Below are 9,845 nucleotides of genomic sequence, written 5' to 3'. Positions count from 1 at the left end.
AGAAGCAAATGCCATCCTGCCACATTGTATTCTCAGAAGTCCTCTGTGAAGAGGGTTAGGCTCAAAGACCAGCCAGTGAACATCACTTCTGAGTATCTGTTGGAGCCAGATCTCCACCGTCTGGGGAGGACCAAAACAGCCTGGATGTCTGTGAGAGTTCAGGATTGCTTTTCTTGTTCATGTAATCAATAAAACAATACCAAGCAGTTGCAAATGAGCCTTTGTGCCTCTCTGTTAGCTAGTCATATTTATTTGGTCCATTTCCCTATTAGGGCCAATTGTCAAACCCCTTTAAGCCAATTTGATAAGGGTGCCTCTTCCAAGTCTTTCCAAAATTGGCCTACAGACAACCAGTAAGGGATTTAAATGAGATATCTGCCTTCTTTGCCAGGTTGGATGGCCCAGGGCCAGAGACACCATCTTCTTTAGTTATTTGAGGGGGCCTGATGTGATGTCCAGGAGCCAGGGATGGAGCCAAATGTCCTTTGAACATTGAGGGGACGCAGTCCCCTAAAAAAATTGGGGCCTCCAAAACTGCTTTGGCCCTAGGACTCAGTGCCTATGCTCAGGGGCGAAGGCATCAGGCAAGAAGGAAAGCCAGGAAACCCCATGGAATGGATCCCGACTTTCCTGCCTGGTGCAGGGCACTTCTTTGCAAACAGCTTCTCAGAGAACATGCTTGCAAAGGAGCAGCTGCAAAATTAATCCCTCCTGCTTTTGGTAAGGAATGCAGGGCAAGGGAGAGCAATGTCTGCTTCTTCTCCTTGCCTCCTGCCTGTATGATTAATTAGGGTTTTTTTGTTTTTGAAATGGGGAAAAGTGGTTGAAACTGGCACATCTATACCAGACTACTCCTTTGAAGCAATGAATGATTAGGCCTGAAGTCATGCTTAGAAAGACACCTTTTCCATTTAGCTGCAGGTCTGCTTTAGGATTTGTATGTACTATATATACTAGGGACAAGGGTTGTGTTCCCCCTGACTCTTAACGCCCCCTCCTTGCACAAATACACAGCCACACATAAGGGACACAAAACAAATAATGGCATCTGTTAATATGGGGAAGTGCTTCTCTTTTTTGCCATAAGAGGGAGCCAGGCCCACGCAGAAGTCTGCGACATGGGAAGTTAGTGAACACAGTGAACTGCAAAGAGAAAGTGGTGATGTATAGTGGGGGGTGGGGGGAGAGAGAAAGGAGGACCAGAAATAAACCAGCAGGAAAAAGATGAGGTGAGCGTTGATCTTTCAGCTGGGAGCAACAGCCACTACACTCTGCAACAGCCACGACACGGTGGTATAAATGACTTCTCTATGTTGGTAGGTCCATGCCAGAGGGCAAAGATGAGTTTCAGATCTTGGTGTCAGCTTGGATTATGTGTGTGTTTTCGTTTGTGGGAGCTGGGGTTCGTGGCAAGGCGGCAGAGTTCATTTGTGGTGTTTGCTTGTTATTTCTATAGCGCTCTGGTTTTAAATACAAAGGGTGACTTAGGAGAATTGAAATGCCTACATTCTTTTGTGCTCGGTATGTTTTAGATTATCTTTCAATATTAATAGACATGTGTGGCTATGCACAGTCACATATAAAAGTGTATATGTATGCCAAATGGCATTGCTAATCAGGCATCTCCCGGGTCTTAGGTCTCGGGGGCTCGCTTGCTGTGCACTTTCATGGACTATTCCAAAATAATTTAATTTGTCACCTATGTCCGTTTACTGTCAGGATAAATCAGCACTCCTTGACTTTCGGGACGATTGTGAGATAGTGCTCCTGAGAGCAATGTAGTATTGGAGAGTTTAAATTAATAGAGCATGCTCAAAATCTGAATATTTAGGTAATTAATCTCCCAGTGCTTCCTGTTGTGGCTGCCTGAAGAGTATGGGAAAAGAGTTTTGTGTTTTCCTCCATGCTCTCTACAGGGGAGGCTGCTTTAATTTTAAGGGCAGGCAATCTGAGGGGCTCCTTCTTGTCAGTTTCTCTGCCTCATGCTTGGCTTTCCCTCCTCTGTGATTTAGGAAAGAGACCTCGAATATACAGACCTTTTCTTGCATGGCAATGTTGCTGCTTGCCACTCTGGGCAGGAAGGATCGTGTGCCGTCAGGGTCCCTGGCTCAGCATGCTGAAGAAAGAGCACCTGGGATCAGAGATGTAAACCCAGAGGTGGAGAACAGACGACCCTGAGGAAGCTGCTGTTCCTGGATGTGTTTTTAAGGGAGAGGGACTGGCTATGATCTGATCTCTGGGATGCCACAATCTTGAGCTGTAGGGAGAAGGTGGATGCTCCTCAGAGAAACAAGAGAAAGTCGCTCAACAGTGAAGGACCTCAGCTTCTTAACAAACTCCAATTGCACATAATAGTTGGTGGCTGGGAAACTACATCAAGGGCCAAAGGGATCTGCACTCAGGTCTTTTTCCTACTCCTTCCTTCCCTCCCTCCCTTCATCCAATGACGGCTACAAGACAAGCTGAACTTCTCCCAGATCTTTGCCAGATAATTGGAAATATTGTGCCTTTGCTTGGGATGATTTCATCCTGATGGGCCACTTCGACGGGATGTACAAAACGTGACTTGGGTGATGAGCACCCAAACGGGGACTGACTTAATGCACAGAGTTTACACATGAATCGCAAGGGAGCACTGAAAAGGAAGGAGCTCGTCCACATCCTCAGAAGACTAATTTAGAAGGAGAGATCTCGAAAGTTAGGGCTGGTGGATTTTGCTAATAATAATAATAATAAAATGCACACCTGCAGGTCCACATACCTGCCTACCCTACATACCGTCAGAAGATTATACCTGATGCAATGCAGCCCGGCAGCTGCGATTGTTGTCTTTTTTGCTTTGCTATGCAATTCAAATTCTCAATAAAGTAGAAAGGAAAATGTTCTTCCCTGGACAACACTAGAGCATCAACAGTCAAAAAGGTAGGACTTGGAAAAATTCTACTTTTCTTTCTTTTTTTTTTTAAAAAAAGACAGATAAATTGTGATCTCTTAGGTATTGAATGTCTTAAAATGTAATTTTATTTTCTTTGCCTCTAGGACTGTGAATCTTAAAAACAATGTGGAACAGTGTGAGGAGCTGATTTCTGAATCTACTTGTAAAGACAGAACTGACATTTTAAATTTTGGTAGCAGAAAGGGACAAAGTCTGAAAGAGTATGTATATAAAAATGTCCCGCCAATGGAAGGGATGGAAAATTAAATCGGAAACAAAAGCACCTAATGTGTTCTGCTTCAATAGAGCTGAAGGGCTAGTTAAATGGACACTGGACAAACTGAATCAATAGCCTATTTAAGGGAGAATCCATGTAGGCTGGAGAGTGATTGTGCCCCTGGGATGCTGAGCTTATTTGTACAGGACTCTGAGGATTTTTGTACTGGCCTGTTCTGCTTAAGAGTATTCCATTTTAGGCTGAAATTCAGGAAGGATTACTGGAGGGGGAAAACCATGACTGTGACAGTCAGTTTCAGATACTTGCCACAGAATGCCTGATGTTTCTTAATGAGATTCCTAAGGATGATGGGATCCCTCCCGAGAGCGAAGAGACTTTAGCACAATCCTTAGAGGGGGTCTGCCTGGTGGTGAGTAATTAATGGACACCTGATGTCTCTTTTGCAAGCTCTGCAAGGACATGAGCTGATGTCATCGCAAGCCCCCATGATATGATCTTGCCTTGGGAGGAAACATGATTTGGAACAACACCACTATGGACGGGGAAGGGATGCTTGTGAAAAGGGATTCCTGCTTTCGGATCCTCACCGGCTGCTTCCTTTCCTTGCTGATTCTTTCCACGCTCCTAGGGAACACACTGGTCTGTGCCGCGGTCATCAGGTTCCGCCACCTGAGGTCCAAGGTGACCAACTTCTTTGTGATCTCTCTGGCAGTCTCAGACTTGTTAGTAGCCGTCTTGGTCATGCCTTGGAAAGCCGTGGCGGAGATAGCTGGATTCTGGCCTTTTGGGTCCTTCTGTAATATTTGGGTGGCATTTGATATCATGTGTTCCACAGCCTCCATCTTAAACCTGTGTGTCATCAGTGTGGACAGATATTGGGCCATCTCCAGCCCATTTAGGTATGAGAGGAAAATGACCCCAAGGGCAGCCTTCATTATGATCAGTGTGGCATGGACTTTGTCTGTGCTGATCTCCTTCATCCCAGTGCAGCTGAACTGGCACAAGGCTAAAACCACCAGCTTCTTAGACCTGAACTCCACTTTCCAAGGGGTAGCTATGGACAACTGTGACTCCAGCTTAAACAGGATGTACGCCATCTCTTCCTCCCTCATCAGCTTCTACATCCCAGTGGCCATCATGATAGTCACCTATACGAGGATATACAGGATTGCTCAGAAGCAAATCAGGCGCATTTCCGCCTTGGAAAGAGCAGCCGTGCACGCCAAAAACTGCCAAACCCCCGCCGGCAATGGAAGCAGCATGGATTGCCAGCAGCCAGAAAGTTCCTTCAAAATGTCCTTCAAGAGAGAAACGAAAGTCTTGAAGACTTTGTCGGTGATCATGGGGGTGTTTGTGTGCTGCTGGTTACCCTTTTTCATACTGAACTGCATGGTGCCCTTCTGTGAGCCCACCATACAATCCAAGGGAGCAGAACCGTTTTGTATTAGTTCTGCCACTTTTGACGTCTTTGTTTGGTTCGGATGGGCCAACTCTTCACTGAACCCCATCATCTATGCCTTCAACGCAGACTTCCGCAAGGCATTCTCTACTCTCTTGGGATGCTACAGACTCTGTCCCGCTTCCATCAATGCGATAGAGACGGTTAGTATTAACAACAATGGGGGCATAGCCTTTTCCAGTCAGCTTGAGCCCAGAGGGTCCAGCCCCAAAGAATGCAATTTAGTCTATCTGATCCCCCATGCTGTTATATGCCCAGAAGAAGATGACATGGCGAAAAAGGAAGAGGAGGGGGAACTGTCTAAAACGTTGGAGAAAATTTCTCCAGCCCTATCAGGTATCTTGGATTTTGAAGCTGACGTTTCTTTGGAAAAGATCAACCCCATCACACAAAATGGTCAGCATAAAACCTGAGGTGTGAAAGAGCTAGCAGCCCATCGAAATGCAGAAGGAAGATTTGTAAGGTGTTTCTCTCTCTTTTTCTTTTGTAAGAAAGTGTGCTATCGCGAGAGTTTAAAGCCATCACACAAAAGCCCAGAGCTCAGTTAGCTGCTGTTTGACAGAAGCATCCAATTTAAAACAAAGAATTCCAACCTGCATAACATTGTATTTAGAGATTGTTCTATGTTGTTCATCCTGAATTTGAAACAGATCTAAATTGTAGATACTGCACAGCTGCAAAGGAAATGGAAAATCAGCTTGTTAAATGTTTGCAGAAACAGAACTGGGGGGAGGCTAACGAATATTATTTATGAACAAAATGTATTAAGCTAAGTATGAGGTTCCTGTTTGACTTGCATAGTTGTATTTGAGTGTTCATAGGTTGCAAGTAAAGTTTGGTGACTTTTGCCAGGTTAGGTGGATGCCTTTATAAATGATTTCTGAACATCAATAGAGCCTTATAACAAGAGTGGAATATTTTTAATAGTAGGAAGACAATGTGTCAATACTGGCTTTATTTATTTATTATTTAAATGGCTATTTTTTCATATGTTAAGAAATCTAGCTTTATTTATCTTATTTTATATATGTCTAAATAATGGGATATTTCTGGGGTCTCATTCACTGCATTTTTGACCAGTTTACTAGTCAGCACTTTATAAAACAAACAAAGGAACAATTCTGAAAGTGAGCTTTGCCTGGATAACTATGTAACACGTAGTTGTTCAAAACACAGGAGAAGCTGAAGAACCGACAAAGTTGTGTGATGGTGATGATGCAGTGTTCTTGTGGGGCTTTCTGTACCAAAAATATAGGACCAGAGTTGACTGAATGGCAAGATGCAAAAGTTGTGCCCTTATAAGAAACGAAACAAATTGCCATAAATTTATTTTGGAATTTCCTGTTATGTTGACTTTGCTTGAACGTCAGCATGTGAAACTGTATATAGTACACCTTATATATGAATACAACTTATAAGATGAATTGAGCTAAGAAGAAAACCATCTTAGTTAACCAACAGTGGGTTTTTGTCATTTTGTAAGATAAACCACCCCTCTCGGACTTTTTTTTTAATGTCAAATTTTGACTATTGTTTCTTGGGGGGGGGGAGAACTCCCCCTCCCATGTAACCAGTGAAATGGAGAATAGACCTATCAATAGCTATTATCCATGACAGCTAGAGCCTCCATTTTCTGAGGCAGTATACCTCTAAATACCAGATGCTGTTGAAAAACCACGAGGGAGGGCTTTTGCCCTTGGGCCTTGCACATGGACTTCTTGGAAGCATCTGTTTGGCCACCATGGGAAACATCCCACCCTCACCCTGGTCTGGCCTGTTGAGGTTTCCTTTGCTCTTTTGAAACTGGTAATAAAAAATGAAGAGATAAATAAATATTGATGTCATCTGAAGCTGCACGATTTGCTACTGTACCCATTCAGAATGTCGGAAGTGAGATACTGCGATATAAATTCTAGCTGTCTTGGTTGGCTTCCCTCATGTAGAAAATAGTGCCTCATTCCTATTCTGGATGCCGACACAGTGAATGGAGAAGCAAAACCCCCCACTATCCCACAAGTTTGCCCAACATTTCTTTTTGACTACCTACGTAGAAATCAAAATTCCTGCGACATTCCCTTGAAGATATAAACGAAAAACAATGATGATGCCAATCTCACCAACAGACACCAGCATTGATATACAAACACATTCCAAGAGAATAATCTGGGGGGTTCCTTTTGTGAGGGGAAGGGTAAGAATGTTAGCAAAACCCCAAACTTTTGCAGAAACATACTCCTTATTATAGCATTCATCCAGAAGTGTAGTCAGCAAAAGAGGACTGGGAGAGATCATTTAGAAGCCTAATGAAAATATACACCCTGAATCAGGTCTGTGTTATTTAAGTATTGTGAATGTTTTCATAATTCTTATTGCCTGTAAGCTGCTTTCATACATATAATAAAAATTATTTTGTGAACATAAGGTCAAATAAAGCAATTTACATTACGTTTATTAGATAAATCATTGTGTTTTATTTGTCATTGTGTTTTTAATAAGAATAACAATCTCTTTCCTCCTTTTTTGCCCTTGTAACCTCTTGCTGCAACAACTATTGAGACATTTAACTGATGGCGTCAGATATTGGAACATATCCCATTGAAATGTTTCTTTGTTTGGTGCCCGTGGAAACTTGAATTCAGATTGGACTGATTTCTATCCTCCTTGAAATGGTGTGAGAAAAGTGGCAGAGGATCTACTTTGTATGCACAAGGTCCCAAGGTCAGTCCCCAGCTTTTCCAGAGAGGGCTGGGAGAGACCCCTACCTGAAATTTTGGAGAGCTTCTGTCAGTCAGTATGGACAATACTGAGCTACATGGACCATTGATCCGACCTATATAAGGCAATTTCCTAGGTTCCTAGGTTTGGCAGAAAGAGCTGTTTGTGGTTTCTTCTCCCACAGTTATTTATTATTGCAATTATATCTATAAGCAAAAGAGTAAGCACAAAAAAACCTTTAAGGTGGTCATTTAAGATGTCCACACTTTTATGCCATCACCAGTGTTTATAATTCAGCCACTGCTTCATCTCTTTGCTTGGAAACTTCTCCCATTTTGTGGTTTCTGGCCTGTAATATCTCAGAGGTGGAGAATAAACAAGAATGGCTTCATTTTTCAGAACCTGATTGACAATGCCAATTAAATGGATGCTGAATTTCATCTTCCAGTGGGTCAATCTTGTAATTCCAAGATTCATAATCATAGAGGGCATCCTGAATATGTGATTGGTTGTATAGTTTAGGTGTCTCAAGCAATGGACAAATCTGACCTCCCCCGGAGAGTCTTCTTTTGTTGGAGTTGGATTGAGAAATGCTGTGTACTTCTGTTAACCTGTGATCCACTGAAGTATCAGTGCTGTTGAAGAATATTTGAGTCCTTTGAAACATTGCTTTGATGTTAGTGGGAGAACTAGTTGAAACCTGCAAAAACATTGTTGTTGTCGTCATGGAGGCTGTAGTCTTAAGAAGTTTGCTATCACATGTGAATATGACCACTAGCTGAAGGTAGCTTTAAAAGGGGATTAGACGTGCCCATGGAGGATAAGGCTACCCATGGCTACTGGTTAGGATGGCTATATATTTCACTCCATATCAGAGACAGTGTGCTTCCGAATACCAGTCACTGGGGATCATGGGTAGGAGAGTGCTGTTGTGTATATGTGGACTTCTCATAGCCATCTTGTTGGCTGTTGCAGGGAAAGAATGATGGACTTGATATAGAGTTTTCATCTGATCTAGTAGTTTTTGTTATGTTCGTATGTCTTTAGTGCCTTTCCCTGACAGCTAAAATACAGTAATAACAGATTAAAACAATAACCATTTGTTACCCTTTAATGACACCCAAAATCAGGCAGTTGATTTTGTCTAATGGTAGGGCTGGTACTGAGTGAGCCCTGCTTGCTCCTCAGGCATCTGATTGGCCAGTACTATATTGGATTCTTCAAGAGCATGATTACCTGCACACCCCTACCTGCAAGCCCAAGTTTACTTCGGTGTACAATGTGAATAACATCCTTTCCTTGTTACTCCTAACTATAGGCAATACTAGCTAGATGGCTATGAAATACGGTATCAGAGGTGGTATGCACTTGTGGGATTTTCTGCCTCAGGAGCCAGTTTACTTGGCCAGCCTTGGGTGGGGATTTGGTATTCTGCCTCAGGCAGCAAAATATCTTGGGCTGGACCCTATTTGTAGTCCTTTCCCTATGTGTCTTGAGATTAACTTGTGAACAGAGCTCATGCATGTATGACCTGTTTGTGCCCATCTCTGTACGTGTGGCAGGACCTTGCTTTCCACAGTTCCTGATCAGAGGGGGCCTACAGATGGAGAGTTTAGATCACACAGGCTCTGTCCAGATTTCATACTAAATACCCACATGAAGAAGAGGTTGCTCTCTAACGTAGCGCACCAAGTTTGTTCAGGCACAGCCCTGCTGCAGTCAGTAATTTTTGACCATACAATAGGATACCTATCTGGCACTATATCTGACATTACATTGTGGAAATAATAACACAGCAGTGGGATTTCCTGGCTGGTTTTTAGAGTTCTTGAGCTTTGGCTGGTTCACCAGCTCAATCATTAATGAAGGGAAAGAACCTGGCTGCATGCTCACGGAGGAGAAAGCTCTCAATGGCAACTTTGCCATGTTCTACCTCCACTCTCAGAAGCAGTATACTTCTGCATATCATTGAGTTGCGCTCAAATCCTGCTGGCAGGCTGCCCATAGGCATCTGGCTAGCCACTGTGAGAACAGGATGATAGACCATTGGTCTGATTCAGCAGGGCTCGGTCTTATGTCTTTTGGGCACCACTCGAAGACCTTTATTTCATTCTGCATTGGATTTGAAAATGTTTGTCTATAGTACCTGGAATTGTTTTTTATTGTATATACGGACCTGGTTTTATTGCCAATGTTTTTGCCATGAAATATTTTATGGGAAGTGATTCATAAATGGAATTGATCAATAAAATGAACAAGCAATAGGCCAGAATAGATTACTGTCAAGCACTCTTTATGGGTCTGCCCTTGACAAGTATTTGCAGTTCAGTAACTGCAGCAGGTCCAGAACATGGCTGCCAGAAATTGGAATGGTTTAGTCAGCAGGAACCTCACAACACCAAGTCTAGAGAATCTACAAAGCCCAATTCAAAGTGTCCACATTGACATATAAGTCACTAAATGACTTGGGATTCAATTATCTGAAGGAACACCTATCT

The 9,845-nt window shown here is 42.9% G+C and overlaps 1 protein-coding gene across 1 annotated transcript; it reads left to right on the top strand.

Annotated features, from left to right (window-relative positions):
* Window positions 1-1,182: 1,182 nt before the first annotated feature.
* On the top strand, window positions 1,183-7,083 carry DRD1 (dopamine receptor D1). The gene is made up of 3 exons (XM_053376631.1): window positions 1,183-1,316; window positions 2,013-2,922; window positions 3,040-7,083. The coding sequence occupies exon 3, from the start codon at window positions 3,687-3,689 to the stop codon at window positions 5,043-5,045; it is 1,359 nt and encodes a 452-aa protein (XP_053232606.1). The 5' UTR covers window positions 1,183-1,316; window positions 2,013-2,922; window positions 3,040-3,686; the 3' UTR covers window positions 5,046-7,083.
* The last annotated feature ends 2,762 nt before the right edge of the window (window positions 7,084-9,845 follow it).

Source organism: Podarcis raffonei, chromosome 2 (genome assembly GCF_027172205.1).
Source record: "Podarcis raffonei isolate rPodRaf1 chromosome 2, rPodRaf1.pri, whole genome shotgun sequence".
NCBI classification, from domain to species: Eukaryota; Metazoa; Chordata; class Lepidosauria; order Squamata; family Lacertidae; genus Podarcis; species Podarcis raffonei.
Note: the sequence above shows the minus strand (reverse complement) of the source record. Positions and strands in the feature narration are given on the sequence as shown.

Bases quoted from the DNA above. Each gene is read 5' to 3' on its own strand.
- DRD1 (XM_053376631.1), top strand. From the start codon at position 3,687: ATGATTTGGAACAACACCACTATGGACGGGGAAGGGATGCTTGTGAAA.